General features: G+C 37.4%; 1 protein-coding gene across 1 annotated transcript in view; it reads right to left on the bottom strand.

Annotated features, from left to right (window-relative positions):
- The window catches only part of TEX9 (testis expressed 9), a gene marked incomplete at both ends in the record, with an annotated part of 80,810 nt that overhangs the window by 36,678 nt on the left and 27,305 nt on the right, over positions 1–16,827 (bottom strand). The window contains one exon of the mRNA XM_080692870.1: positions 415–549. Within this exon, the coding sequence (XP_080548996.1) occupies positions 415–549 (135 nt within the window). The remainder of the gene's footprint in view (positions 1–414; positions 550–16,827) is intronic.

Genomic DNA, 16,827 nt, shown 5'->3' with positions numbered 1-16,827 from the left:
TGTTCAAGCTAGGGAGTAGTGGTAATACCAGAGGGACTCCAGATGATGGAGGGGAAATCTCAGCAAAGCTTGAACAGTAGGAGAGGAGAGGAAGAAAGCTGAGGCTGTTCAATGGAGGAGCTACATACGAATATGTGTAATAGCATAAATACAACATGATTAACCTAGACACTCTTCTTTGGGGGGGGGATAAAAGGGAGGGGGAAAGGCATGAAGCACAATGTAAATGTACGCCATTCTCAATATGTTCCACTTATAAAAATTAAAAAATACATTAAAAAAATATAGCTCTTCTGGAAAGAGAAACACTACTTGTGACATCAAGAACAGTAATTCAAAAATTTCTTTTGTGCCTGTGTAAAAATTAAGGTTACGAAAAGTGACCACTACCAAAATTACTTAATCTTTGCATACCTTGTTATTTTGCCTTAATTTACTTAACTCCAATTTATACTTTTCTGCTTCTTCTAGGGCTCTATTCAAGCGAACTTCTGTGGTGCTCTGAGTAGTAGCAGCCTGTTTTTGTAATCTTCTTTTTTTTTCTAATTCCTGTGTAGTAAAAAGATATAGAATATGGAAATACCATAAACAGTTCCCTTTTTATGTTTCTCCATTACTATATTCCTTGCATTTTCCCAAATTTTACACACACACACACACACACACACACACACACACACACAGAGCCAGCCTCAGCAACTTAGTGAGACCCTCTGCTGCCAAGACATCCTGCTGCCTCGGCATCTATGTGTTGAGACCCCACTCCACATAGTTAATTCGGCAAAAAGCCCCGAGAAGGAGGTGTGTACCCCCCACTTTTACTATTATTCTTTTAACCCTCTACACGAATTGCTCCAATGATGTGAAATCAGGACTATGATGAAATTGAGTCCGTGGAAATAAAATCTCTAATAATTTGCCTAAACATCCTTGGCTCTGCTCAATAATAATAAAAACTGGCCAGAATTCAGATGCTGTGATAAGCATTCCAGCTGCAGCAATCACAAAGGGTCTCTGACCCTCACTATCACTAACTTAGGTTAAGCTATTAACTCCGGTAAAGTAGCTCAGTTTAAGGTAACTTTGTTTACCCTTGAGATCCTGCCTAGAGACAGAAAAGATAAAAACCTTGTGTGTGACCTTAAAGCAATTTAGTTGATAAACAACTTAGTTGCCCAAATACAATAGACTCAAGGAAAAAGATTGGTGACTTTTACGCCCAGTGTAAATATTCCTGAAGACAGAGAGGCTGACCGCATGGTTAGAAATGAATATGACAAAATAAAGGACAGACGTTTTAAGTATATATGTATGAAGGAAAGGAAATACCGTAAGAGTAAGAAAAGCATTTTTGCATGAAGAAGAGCTTATCATAAGAAAGTCCCAACTGGGAAAGGAAGGAATTAGAAGGTTAAAAGCAGGTTGCAGAGGGTTTGTGACAGGGAAATGGATTATTAAAGATGGATAGACCTTTAATAGGCTTGTTATCTAAAGAAGAGTGTTCAGCAGTTAAGGAAATACATCTGACAATTAAAACCAAGAACCTTGTGGTGTTGTTTGTGGTATTTTGCCTGCCAAACTGTTGTGAGTTTGCTTAAGCTTTCAGATTTAGAAGGTAAAATGCCAACACCTGGAGAGACTCCCATCGCATCTCCCTGGACCGCCACATCTCCCCATGCTTGTCATATGGATATAGATGGAAACTTCAAAAAAGAAAGCAAAAGAAGATTCCATGAGAAGGCGTATTCTCCAAGCCCTGGGCCTTGGGCGTGCCTGTATTGCCTTTGGAATTTACCCTTGGACCTGCCCTGCTGCAATATCAAAGATCCGGAGCTTATCTCCTAAATGCTGGACTAGTCATTTACTTTGTTTATATGTAATTCACTATTGTTTTGCTGTGATTGCCCCCCTTCCCTTTCTTTTTTCTCCTATTATTAATCTCACTGGTGAAGGGTATAAATTTTTCGGGGTTTTTGTAATAAAGTGTCATTGGCTCAAGAAGCCTTTGTCCGCCTCAGATTCTTTCCCAAACGTCGTACCTAAAAACTTAGGGAATTCATAGAGGGGAAAGAATCGCTGCAGATAAGTTTCTGCAGGACATCACCTGCCTTTTGCCCCATCTTTCTGAGGCTCCCGGCCGCGAGTGGACTTGCCCCCCCACAAGGACTGAGCTCATCGGTAACACTCTGCAACTTAGTGAGACCTTGTTTCAAAATAAAAAGAGAATAAAATAGGGCTGAGGGTGTAACTCAGAGAATGTCCAGTCCTCAATACAAACAAACAAACAAACCCTATAATTCTTTTGGGAACCTCTCAAAACACCAATGAAAGACAAAAAAAATCTCCCATAAGTACTGTTTTTGTGCAAAACTGTCAAGGTATATCATTTAGGAAAATATTCATTAAATGCTGAGCATTCTATATTCACCCTGTAGGAAAAATCCCAGTTCTGAGCACGAAGAGCATATATTATAGATAATTTTCCACATCCTGAACCACATTTCTGCAAATATTCTAGGATATTCTGTTGAAGAGTTGACAGGTCATTACCTGAAGAAAAATGAACATACTGGATAAACCCTAAACTCCACAAGAGTCTGGCCCTTTTTAGTAAGCCTCAGCTTCTGCCACTAGTGCTACTTTCATTAGTATCAACAGTACTTGAATCTTTCCCAAACAGCCATGGTGTTTCCTGCCGCTGGAGATGTAATGAGCCTCCTGATCCTGTCTTGGTCCTCATCTTTACCTAACCAGTACCTACTCATTGTTTAAGATCAACAAGAGATGTTCACTAGGACTGTACCTCCCTAGGAGACCTCCCCTCTCTAATCCTCACTATCCACCCAGGTTTGATTAGGTGCTGTTTCTTCAGATCATCCATCTACAGCATCTTGATACACATGTATCATGGTACCTAATGTGTGGTACTTACTAAAACTATCCATTTGCTTTATTTTCCCCACTACAGTATGAACTGTCTCCTTAAGGAAGCAAATGATTTAATTTCTGTATTCTCAGCACTTTAGTAGCATATAAAAGACACTAATGATATTTTAATTAAGCCAAATTTATTTGGCAATACTTAACCCACTCTTTGTAAAATCTACAACATGAGGACTAATCCTGAGCTTTGTACAAAGCAGATACTCAATAAATATTGTAGAGTTAAAATTATGCAGTAAAATATACTTGTCAATATTCCTTTGTACTTTTCTTATCCTGGCTATATCACTATAATCATCTTTGAATAGAATTTCCCTAGCTTTGAGTAATTAAGGAGAAAACAAAACAGTACATGCTGCTCTTTATGTATGTTTCTAAGCAAATCAAATGTGCATGAATACCATCTGCTATCACAGTCTTTGTCACAGCTTTGTGTGGCAGGTACACTGCAAGCTTATATGCTTTATCTCAGTGTTCACACAGAAAAGGCAAAGATGCTCGTTAGCTGCAAAGTCCACCTCCTCCTAAGAACAAGGAAATGAATCTTTGTCCTTCTCTTTCCTGCTGCTGACTTAGCCTACTTCTCAGAAAAATGAAAACCATCTTTTACTACTTGGTGTCTTCCCCATCCTTGAATCAATCAGACAGCTAGGGAAATAGTAGAGCAGGAAATAAGATATTTTATATACATCAACCACTATAGAAGAGAAAACCTAATAAAAAACTTAAAACCATTTCTGTTTTCAGTCACATTCTAGTATCTTTACTAAGTGCAGACAAGATACCATTGTCGCCTGATAAACAGTTAATAAAGTTAATCTATTGTTACCAAAAATAGAAGTTTACATACTGTTATACAAAAAGTATGAAAATATCAAGTCCTGAGTATGTAAAATTCATTTTAAATTTAATTAGTTTTAAAAGAAAAAAGCTAAACAGCATAAAGCAAATAATACGCTGTGAGCTTCAAGAGGAAACAATCTACCATCCTCTCGTTAAAGCATTCAAAAGAAGGCATAGCACAAGACCAGGTGCAGTAAGAGTAACTCAACATGGCATAGTAATTCAGAAGAGGAAAAATCACATAAGGATAAATTAATCATCAAATTAGGCTCCAGAAATAAGTGACAAGATAAAATAAGAATAAACTTGAAGTCAGAACACCTAGCAGCTATGGCAGACTTAGTTTCCACATCTAAATCTAGGAGTAATAGTATCAATACCTAATTGATTTCATTAATTTCTTAAACACATTAATCAAATACTATTAATATTATTAACAAGTGCTATTCTATAGAACAGGGGCATAGAAATTAATAAAGCACATGATGTACTTAAACAAACATGTCAAAGTCAGTAACTAAACCAAGCATGGGAAGGGGGAATGGGGTGGAATAGGGCAGGAATTGGGTAAGAGCTAATTGCGTGATGTGTGCATGTATGTATCCACCATCTTTAATCCCATTAAGACATATGAATACAATGCACCAATAAAAATTTTTAAAAAAATTTTTTAAAGAAATAAAAAAGTTCTTCCTTCCCATTCCTAAGAAAGACACAGATCACACACACACACACACACACACACACACACACACACACACACACCTGGCAGTGTAAAGCTATGAAGAAAATAAAAGGTACTGGGGATAAAGTAATGGAGGAAGGTCAGAACTGCTTGAAATAAAGTGGTCAAGGGAAGACTTCCAAATACAGTAAGGAAATGACTCACATAAAGATTTAGGGGGAAGAATTCATAGGTCATGAAGACAAAAGATCCTGAGGCAGGAATCCACTTAGCCTAATAAAATATCACCTTGAAGGTCAATGTGGTTAGGTCTCAAGACCTAACATAGGCAGTGTTTGGTCTTGAGATAGGAAAAGTGGTCAGGGAGAGTTCAGAAAGACTACTTTATAAATAAGCCTTACCTAGGAGTTTGGATTTTAATCTGAGCAACATGAGAAGTGTGTGTGTGTGTGTGTGTGTGTGTGTGTGTGTGTGTGAGTGTGTGTGTGTGATCTAAATCTTACAAAGATTACTTTGGCAAGTATAATGTGGTTTTCTCACATGCAGTAGAAATACTAATAGAAGTAATGATTGGTGTTTGGAATAGTTTAAATGAAAGCTAGCTCTTAGGCATGTATAGAAATAATACCTTTATGATGAAAATTACAGAACACAAAGAGAAAGAATGTGAAGACACCAGAAGATGAAAAAATTTTCCATGTTCTTCTTAGTTAGGAAGAATTAGTATTATTAAAATGGCCCTATTACCAAAAGCAATATAAAGATTCAATACAATCCCCATCAAGACATCAATGACATTATTCACAAAACTAGAAAAAACAGCCCTAAAATTCATATGAAAAAATAAAAATCCAGAATAGCCAAATCAATTCTAAGCAAAAAGTGCAATGCTGGAGGCATCACAGTTCCTAATTACAAATTATACTATAAAACTATAGTAATAAAAAATGAATGGCACTGGCATAAAAACAGAAACACAAACCAATGGAATAGACTACAGGATTCAGAGACAGTAAACTATGTGATTCTTGACAAAGGCACACACACACACACACACACACACACACACACACACACACACACAGAGTACCATGGAGAAAAGACAGCCTTTTAAACAAATGGTGTTAGGAAAATTGGCCATCCATATGTAGAAGAATAAAACTATATCCTTATCTCTCAAACTGCATAAAAGTTAATTCAAAGGGAATAAAAACATAAACTAAGGGTTAGAACAGAACATTTACAACTGTTAGGAGAAAAAACAGGGTCAACATATAGATTCAGGCACCAATTTAATAAGACATCTAAAGCTCAGGAAATAAAACCATGAATAAACAAATGGCATAGCATCAAATGAAAAATCTTCGACCCAGCAAAAGAAACAAGAGCATAAAGAGAGAGCCTACAAGCCAGGTGTGATGGCGCACACTTGTAATCCCAGCATTTGGAAGGCTGAGACAGAAGGATTGCGTGTGCGGACAGTGAGACCTGCTTCAAAATAAAGAAAAATAAATAGGGCTGGAGTATAACTCGGAGGTAGAATGCCCCTGGGTTTCATTCCCTGCATTCCCAGTACTGAGAGAGAGAGAGAGAGAGAGAGAGAGAGAGAGAGAGAGAGAGAGAGAGAATGAGCAAGCCTTCAGAATGAAAGTCTTTGCCAGCGACTCTTGTCTTTTGACAGAGGACTGATGTCCAGAGTATATAAGGAACTCATAAAATTTCTACAAAGAATAAACTAATAAATCATTAAATGGGCAAATGGATACATAAACATTTTTCAGAAGAAAATATTCAAGCCACGCTTGGTGGTGCATGCTTGTAATCCCAGTACTTGGGAGGCTGAGACAGGAGGACCCTGGTTCTAGGCCAGCCTCAGCTACTTAGTGAGGCCCTCTGAAACTTAGTGAGACCCAGTTTCAAAATGAGGAATAAAAAATAGGGCTTGGGATGTAGCTTGGAGGTAGAATGCTCCTAGGTTCAATATCTAGCAACATACACACACACACACACACACACACACACACACACACACACACGAATGTATTCAAATGGCCAACATATATAAGAAAAATAAAAAATATTCCACATAGCCGGGCGTGGTGGCGCACGCTTGTAATCCCCGCGCTTGGGAGGCAGAGACAGGAGGATCACGCAGGTTCGAAGCCAGCCGCGAGAGCTGGCTTAGGAGACCCTGTTTCCAAATTAAAAAAAATGTAAAAATAGGTCTGGGAGTGTAGCCCGGAGGTAGAGGGGCTTCCAGGAACCCCAGTACCACCAAAAAAAAAATATATATATATATATATATATATATATATTCCACATATACAGCAATCAAGGAAATGAAAATCAAAACTACACTGAGATTTCATCTCCAGTTAGAACAGCAATCATTAGGAATACAAATAACAATAAATGCTATGGAGGATGTGAGAAGAGAAGAAACACTGATATAGGCTGATGGGACTGTGAATTAGTACAAATACTGTGGAGATTAGAATGGAGGTTTCTCAGAAGATGAGGAATGGAGCCACCATATGACCCAGCCAGACCACTCTTTGGTATCTTTCCAAAATAACTAAAATCAGAATACTATAAGGATACATGCATACCCATGTTTTTAGTAGCACAATTCTTAATAGCCAAGTTATGGACCTAACCTAACAACAGATGAATGCATAAAGAAAATATGTTATATACTCATCATGGAGTTTTACTCAGCCATAGGGAACAAAATTATGTCATTTGCAGTAAAATAGATGGAATTGAGGAAGATTATGCTAAGAAAAATAAGTCAGTTTCAGAAAGTCAAGGATCACATTTTCTCTCATATATGGGAACTAGAGAAAAAATAGGAGACAAAAATTGTCTCATAAAATTAGGAGAAAAAAATCATAATAATTAGTAGAGAAAATGAGGAGAGTGGTGGAAAGGGAATGGGGTGGAAGGGAAGAAAAAGTACAAAGAAGGAAACAGACCAAGTAATGTTATATGCACATATATTAATGTACCACTGTGACTCTATATGTATAGTTATAATGTACCAATAAAATTCATATACATATATATATATATGTGTGTGTGTGTGTATACACACACACACACACACACACACACACACACACACACACACAGAGAGATTGGAGAGTATATGAGATGTTTGCATACTAATAATAATCCTTAACTTAGTTTTGTAAGAGGAAGACAGGCAAGATAATGGCAGGTACAAAGTCCATAAACAGGAAATAGTATGGGATCCACTATACTAGGGATTAGCTTTAGATGGAAGAGGAAGAAATCCACTGCACTGGGGGAGGCTAGTGTATATGGGTATAAAACAGAGAAGCTGATAGATTTCATGATATGAAAAAGTTATCTTTTGGCTTCATTGTGTGTGTGTGTGTGTGTGTGTGTGTGTGAGAGAGAGAGAGAGAGAGAGAGAGAGAGAGAGAGAGAGAGAGAGACCAGGAATTGAATCCAGGGGCATTCTACCTCCAAGCTATACTCCCAGCCATATTTTATTTTATTTTGAAACAGGATCTCTCTAAGATGATGAAAGTCGCAGTAGTTGCTGAGACTGTCCTCAAATCTGTGATCCTCCTGTCTCAGCCTCCCAAACACTAGGATTAGAGATGCTAGGAACATCCATGGATACAACACCTGCAGTGTTTCCCTTAGGGTCCCATCCCATTCCTTCATCTTTAGACATGTTATTGAAATTGGTACTGATATTTCACGTATGTTCAATAGCATTATTCAAACTGTTTCCTTAAGTGAATTTTGGTAAAGTCCATTTTATCTAATTTAACATGCCTGGCTTTGTTTAATTTTATTAATTAAAAAAGAGGGCAAAGTCTTGATCTGAGAATGAGGAGGTTGGAAGGTTGGAGAAAAACTATTTAATAATCATCTCTGAAAATGGGAGAAGTAATTGATGAATCGGGACTAGAAGAAGAAAATGCATTATGCTTGAGACTTGCAAATAAATTTAAAGACTGATAAAAGAAAGAAAAATTAACAATATTAGGAGTAAAATAGGGGTCATTATTACAGATCAAATGCATTATAAATACATTAAAGATATATTATAGACAAATTAATTCCAATATATTTGGCTATGTAGATTTCATGAACATATTTCTTGAAAAATACAGATACCAAGGCTGGCCCCAAAGGTAATACAAAAGTAGACTAGACTTATATTCATTAAATAAATTAAATTGGTTATTTAAATGCTTCCAAAAAGAAAACTCTAGTTCACATGGATTTGCCTATAAATGTTATGCTATGAATTATATCAAAATAGATCAAATTTAAAAAACAAAGTCCTGAAGTAGACCCACACATATAATTTTCTACATAGGTAACATGGTAAATGCATGAGACAAGTTTCTTAACAAAGACTATGAATTTACTGTATATAAATTACACCGAAATAAATCTGATATTGCTGGGTGTGGTGGCGCACGCATGTAATCCCTGCACTTGGGAGTCAGAGACAGGAGGATGGCACAGGTTCGAAGCCAGCCATGCACACTGGCTTAGGAGACCCTGTTTCCAAATAAAAATGTAAAAATAGGTCTGGGAGTGTAGCCTGGAGGTAGAAGAGCTTCCAGGAACCCCAGTACCACAATATATATATATATATATATATATATATATATATATACACACACACATATATATATATGATATTAAATGTATATCTGATATTAAAATGTATCACAAGAGCTGGGTGTGGTGGCACACGCTTGTAATCCCCGCACTTGGGAGGCGGAGACAGGAGGATCGCGCAGGTTCGAAGCCAGCTATGCTGGTTTAAGAGACCCTGTTTCCAAATAAAAATATACAATAGGTCTGGGAGTGTAGCCTGGAGGTAGAAGGGCTTCCAGAAACCCCAGTACCACCACCAAAAAAAAAAAAGTATCACAAGAGATTGTGAGTTAAATAAAACTAAAATACCTAAAAGAAGGTGCTTATGCAAACATAATAAGAAATATAATGATGTAATAACAGAAGAAGCATATTTTCTTAGTAATTAAATATCAGGGACTTCCGGGAAGATGGCGACCGAGAAATCGAAGCTTAAGAGCCCCACTAACAACCAATCTACATTACCACAAAATCAGCGCCTTTCATAGCCAGAAAACACCATCACCAGAGAAACAAAAAAATCACCAGGTTCCAGAGAGAAAGTGGACTGAGAACAGAGCTCAGAGCCACAGAGGAGATACACCGGCCTCACGCCCGAGGACGCGGCAGCAGCGCCATACTGGCGGCGGTAGCGGCGACTTCACCGGACGGCTACAGCAAGCCGAGGTGAGCCGCTGCGGAACAGCCAGGCGGGATTTCTCGGCGCAGGGAGCATCTAAAGCTCCCAGTGGCTGAGCTCAGCACACGCTGCAGGGATTCAGAGTGGAACTCAAAACCAAGAAGAAATACACCAGCCTCACGGCCGAGGGCATAGCAGCAGCGCCATATTGCCACAGGCGGCAGCAGCAGCGAATTCACCAAGTCCAGTACAGCTACATCTGCGAACTCAAGAACAGTGAGTCAAATTGTGGGCCACAGAGGAGAAATCCCAGTACTGTACTCCCTGGGACTTGACCCAGTGGGGGAGTGGCAGTGGCAGAGATATCACACCATAGGAGAACGTGCAACCTGGCACCCCCCACAGTCTAAAGCAGCCTCTATCAACTCTCTGGGTCGGAGACTCTGTGATACAACCCAGTAAAGGAGTAGTGGGGTCTGAGATACTACTGATTCGAGATCCAGAACACCTTAAGTGAAGTCATAGTGACCCAAGGGAAGAACCCAGAGAAGGCACAAACTTCCGAAATCATGGAAAAGAGGAATAACACTGGAGCAATGAATGCCCACAACCCCACAACATCAGAACCCGATAAAACAGAAATGCAGAGATTTCTAGAAGATCAAATCAGGAAAATAACTGTAGAAATAATAGAGGTGCTTCGAAAAGAACTCAGAGAGAGCCAGAAAGAGATAAAGGATGCAATTAATGAAGTAAAGGCCTCAATTCAAAGCACAAACAACCGATTAGAACACATGGAGAACAGAATCTCGCTCTTAGAAGATGATCATTCCAAAAATGAATACATAGTTTCTAATCTAGAAAAAATATCCGACAGCAGGAATCTGACATTGAAGAAATATGGGCCCATTTTAAGAGAGCTAACCTAAGAATAATTGGAATAGAGGAGGGAAAAGAAAGTGAAACCAAAGGGATCAACAATCTCTTCAAGGAATTAATAGCAGAAAATTTTCCAAACATAGAGCAAGAGGTTGATACACAGGTCCAGGAAACTTATAGAACTCCCTTTAGACAGGATCGGAGAAGAGGATCCCCACACCACATAATTGTCAAAATGACCAATGTGGAAGCCAAACAGAGAATCTTAAAGGCAACAAAAACAAAGGGCCAAGTGACATTCAGAGGCAAACCAATTAGAATCACTACAGACTTCCCAAACCAAGTCATGAGAGCCAGAAGGGCTTGGAGTAACATATTCCAAACTCTGAAAGAAAACAACTTCCAGCCAAAAATTTCCTACCTAGCAAAACTTTCTATCAAATTAGATGGAGAAATAAGAAGCTTCCATGACAAACAGAACTGAAGGAATTTATGTCTTCAAAACCAGCGCTAGAGAAAATACTCAAAGAGATTAACTACAAAGAAGAAATAGGTAACACACACCAGAACCAGAGAAACAAGATTTTCCATCCAACAGACAACTAAGATTGGTTATCTGTGGAGATTCATTATTTATGTTAGTCTTTTACTTATCTCTAAATTGTGTTGTTTGCCTTTATTGTTGTTAATTTTTAGGATTTCTAGTTGGAATATTAATATACCTTCAGATATAGCATTTGGAAATATTTTATCCCATTCTATTAGTAACTTTTAACTCTGTTTACATTGTCTTTGGATATACAATATTTTTTTATTTTTTAGGGAATTTTTATACTCTTCTGTTGCCTGTGCCATTGAAATCATATCCAAGAAATCACTGCCAATTTCAATGTTGTGAGGCTTTATGACCCAGATTTTCTCCTAAAAGTTTATAGTCTTAAGATTTATATTTAGGTCTTTTATCTATTTTGAGTTAATATTTGTATATGGTGTTAGGTAAGGGTCCAATTTTATTCTTTTCCATGTAATTATTATTTTTCAACAATATTTAGTTAAAAGATTATTATTTCTACCACCAAATGTTCGTGGAAACCTTGTCAAAAATAACTTGACAATATGGGGAAAAATTTAGCTCTAGGCTTTTATTTAACTCCAATGGTTTATATCTGCCTTTAGAATAGTACTACACTGTTTCAATTATTGTAGCTTTATATGGTTTGAAATCAGAAAATATATATCTTCTAGCTTTGTTCCTTTTCAAGATCATTTTGGGTATCTAGAGTCCATATTCCATATCAGGATAGTTTTTTTCTGAAAAATAAATATATAAATATATGATAGTTTCACCTAAAAAAAATAGAAAAAAAATTCTCTGGTAAGAAAGAAAGTAAAAAGAAATACTGAAATGTTATCTTTAAGTCATCAAAAGCTTGGTATCAGACAAATGAAACTGTTATCTGAGATTATCATTGTTAATTTTGGATAAATTGCTATAATACTAGATGTCAACCACTAAGCCAAGCATGGGAAGGAGGGATGGGAAGGGAATGGGGTGGGGATCGTGTGGGGGCTGACTGGGCGATGTGTGCATGTATGTCTACAAAAGTTTTTTTGTATCCCACTACGATGTATGAATACAGTGCACCAATTTTAAAAAATAAAAAATAAAAGTAAATAAATAAATAAAAAAATAAATATCAGTACATGATGTATTATATAATTTTTCAGCATTAAATTTTATAAGTAATCCTGTAGAGTATAATTCATTTTTATTATTACAATGGTAAATGAATAGAAAAAATTAAAAAGGTTATTTAAAATGTGTTTTATATAGTTATTGGTACATTTTTTAAATTTTTTATTGGTGCACTGTATCCATACATCATAGTGGGATACAAAAAAACTTTGTAGACATACATGCACACATCGCCCAGTCAGCCCCCACACGATCCCCACCCCATTCCCTCCCCATCCCTCCTTCCCATGCTTGGCTTAGTGGTTGACGTCTAGTATTATAGCAATTTATCCAAAATTAACAATGATAATCTCAGATAACAGTTTCATTTGTCTGATACCAAGCTTTTGATGACTTAAAGATAACATTTCAATACTTCTTTTTGCTTTCTTTCTTACCAGAGAATTTTTTTCTTTTTTTTTTTTAGGTGAAACTTATTATATATTTATATATTTATTTTTCAGAAAAAAATCTATCCTAATATGGAATATGGACTCTAGATAACCAAAACGATCTCGAAAAAGAACAAAGCTAGAAGATGTATATTTTCTGTGTATCGATTACTAGCGTGCGCCACCACGCCCGGCCAGAAAAGTGTATTTAAAAAATTAAAAACTCTCATGCTTCAAAGGATAAATAAAATGAAAACCCCATCAATTTGGAAACATAATTGCAAATCATATATCTGATAAGGGACTTATAGCTCAGATATATGCAGAACTTATTATTTAATCATTAAAAAGTCCAGCCAGCCATGGTGGAGATCACCTGTAATCCCAGCATTTGGGAGGTTGGACAGGAGGATTGCAGGTTCAAGGACAGCCTTACCAACTTAGTGAGACTCTCAACAACTTAGTAAAACCCTGTTTAAAAACATAAAATTTAAAAAAGGCTGGGAGTGTGGCTCAGAGGTAGAATGCCCAGGCTCCATTCCTAGTACCACATAGAAATGCAAATCAGAACTATAATGAGGTTACCCCTTTACACCAGTAGAATAGCTAAAAATAAAAAATATATTCTAACAAGAGTTAGTGAGGATGTGGAGATGCTGGATCCCTCACACACTGCTGGTGGGAATATAAAATACTGCAGTCTATTATAACACAGTAGGCATTTCCTCAAAAGGTTCAACAAATGGTTGCTATGTGACTTAGCAATTCTAATTCGAGGCATAAAACCCAGAGAAACAAAAACATAGTCCACATATAAACTTGTACGTTAGCTAGGTGTGGGGGTATACTCCTGTAATCACAGGATTTGGGAGGCTGGGTCAGGAGGATCACAGATTTGAGGTCAGCAGCCTATAGTAACTTATTGAGATCTTGTTCCAAAATAAAAAACAAAATAGAGCTGGGTATACCTCAGAGGTAGAAGGCTCCTGGGTTTAATTCCAGGAACCATGCCAGTATTGGAAAGTTGCTCTGGTATTAATTTCCAAACTGTAAAAAGCAGTCAGAACCTGGGCGCTGCATAGGCACCCAGGTAGGGAGGGGTAGGGCTGTTACACTGCAGAGTGCCCCCTGCCCTTTATAGTAAAGCCTTTAGTCCTAAAAATATGTGGAGGCAATCAGCACCTCTGTTTACCTCCTCTTCTATGTGACGTGGCCTCGGTATAAGAAATGTAAAGCCAGTGTTACTTTAAAGCACCCATAGTTGTTGAGCAACAATACAGCCCAATACAACAGAGGTAAAAACAAGGCAGATTATTGACCCCTGCACCTGGCAAAGACAAGACACAAGACAAGGATGCCCATTATCACCACTCCTTTTCAATATAGTCCTTGAGACTCTTGCCACAGCAATAAGACAATAGAAGGAAATCAAAGGAATTCAAATAGGAAGAGAGGAGCTAAAACTATCCGTATTTGCAGATGATATGATTCTTTATCTAGAAAATCCAAAGAACTCAACCAAAAGACTTCTGGAGCTGATTAACCAATTCAGCAAAGTTGCAGGATACAAAATCAACCTAAAGAAATCAGTTGCTTTTCTTTATGCCAACAATGAATCCACAACGAAAGAAATAAAGAAAACTATTCCATTTACTATAACCTCTAAACCAATAAAATACCTAGGAATAAACCTAACCAAGATGTAAAAGACCTCTACAAAGAAAACTACAAAACATTAAAGAAAGAAATTGAAGATGACCTCAGAAGATGGAAAGATCTCCCTTGCTCATAGATAGGCAGGATTAATATCATCAAAATGGCCACTCTGCCAAAAGTGATCTATAGATTCAATATAATCCCCATTAAAATACCAGCAATATTTCTCATAGATCTGGAAAAATCAGTTATGAATTTTGTATGGAGAAAGAAAAGACCCAGAATAGCCAAAGCAATTCTCAGCAACAAGAACCAGGCAGGAGGCATCACAATCCCAGACTTCAAATTATACTATAGAGCAATAGTAGTAAAAACAGCATGGTACTGGGACAACAATAGGCAGACTGACCAGTGGAACAGAATAGAAGACACAGAAACAAAATCACACATCTATAGCCAACTGATCTTTGACAAAGGGGCCAAACTCATACGCTGGAGAAACAAAAGACAGCCTTTTTAACAAATGGTGCTGGGAGAACTGGCTATCCATTTGTAGAAAGTTGGATCTGAATCCTCACTTCTCACCATGCACAGGAATCAAATCGAACAGGATCAAAGACTTAGTAATTAGACCATAGACTGAAGTTATTAGAGAAAGACATAGGAGCTACACTTCAACATATAGGTACAAGGAGTAACTTTCTCAATAAGACTTCCAAAGCACAGGAAATTAAAGCAAGAATTAATAAGTGGGATCTCTTCAAACTGAAAAGTTTCTTCCCATCAAAGGAAACCATCAAGAACCTAAAGAGGAAGCCTACCGAATGGGAGAAGATCTTTACCAGCCACCACTCTGATAGGGGGCTAATATCCAGAATATACAAAGAGCTCAAGAGACTCTACACTAGCAAAACAAACAACCCAATCAAGAAATGGGCAACTAAAATGAATAGACATTTCACAAAAGAAGAGATACAAATGGCCAATAGATACATGAAAAGATGTTCAACATCATTAGCCATCAGGGAGATGCAAATCAAAACTACGCTGAGATTCCATCTACCCCAATCAGAGTGGCAAGCATAAAGAAATCAAACAACAACAATTGCTGGCGAGGATGCGGGGAAAGAGGAACTCTTTTCACTGTTGGTGGGAGTGCAGAGTAGTTCAGCCACTATGGAGATCAGTATGGAGATTCCTTAGAAAACTGGGAGTAGATCCACCATTTGATCCAACTATACCACTCCTGGGTATCTTTCCAAAGGGGTTGAAATCAGAGAACTGCATTAACATATGCATACCCATGTTCATAGCAGCACAGTTTGTAATAGCCAAACTATGAAACCAACCTAGATCTCCATCAACAGATGAGTGGATGGCAAAAATTATGGGAAACACACACAATGGAATTCTATTCAGCTATAAAGAAGAATAAAATAATAGCATTTGCAAGAAGATGGAAGGAACTGGAGAACATTGTGTTAAGTGAGATTAGTCAAGCACAGATAGAGAAGGGACATATGTTTTCTCTAATATGTTCAAGCTAGGGAGCAGTGGTAATACCAGAGGGACTCCAGATGATGGAGGGGAAATCTCAGCAAAGCTTGAATGGAAGGATAGGAGAGGAAGAAAGCTGTGGTTGTTCAATGGAGGAGCTACATACAAATATGTGTAATAGTATAAATATAACATGGTTAACCTCGACTCTCTTTATTTGGAGGGGGAAAGGGAAATGGTGGAAAGGGCACAAAGCACAATCTAAATGTACACCATTCTCAATATGTTCCACTTATAAAAAAAAATTTCCACCGTTTAGAAAATTTACATGATTTATAAATATTAACTGCCATTCTTAAAATTAAAACACTTAGTTCCTTTCTCTGATATCTAATTTTAATCATAACCTCCAATCAGGTATGTCTCTTTTATAGGTGTCTCAAATGTGACATTATTAAAAGAAAACTCTTCATTTGTGTCTCTCCATATCTGTTCTTCCTCCACATGATACCATTTATTAATTTTTATTGCTGCATTATAGTCATACATCTTAATGGAATACAAGATGGTAGATGTATACATGCACATATCACTCAGTTAACCCTTCCACAATTCTCACCCCATTCTTTTTCTCCTCTTTTCATCTCAAGTTTGGCCTAGTGATTGACTTTGATATGTTTGTGAATCTATATCATGTAAATTAGGGAATTTCCCTCTCCTCCTCCCATCCACCTTAGTTAGGTGCTTTATTTGCTCATCGCTGATTTCTTTTTCTTTGTCTGGAGTTCCTCCTATGACCCTTTTCTTCCCTAGCTTTCACATATTAGGGAAAACATCCTTTTTTTTTTACTTTCTGTGACTGATTAATCTCACTTGGCATATGTTTTCCAGTTCCACCCTTTTTCTTTTTTGCAAATGGCATGATTTT

The sequence above is a fragment of the Muscardinus avellanarius genome (genome assembly GCF_963383645.1).
Source record: "Muscardinus avellanarius genome assembly, chromosome: 3".
Lineage (NCBI taxonomy): Eukaryota > Metazoa > Chordata > Mammalia > Rodentia > Gliridae > Muscardinus > Muscardinus avellanarius.
Note: the sequence above shows the minus strand (reverse complement) of the source record. Positions and strands in the feature narration are given on the sequence as shown.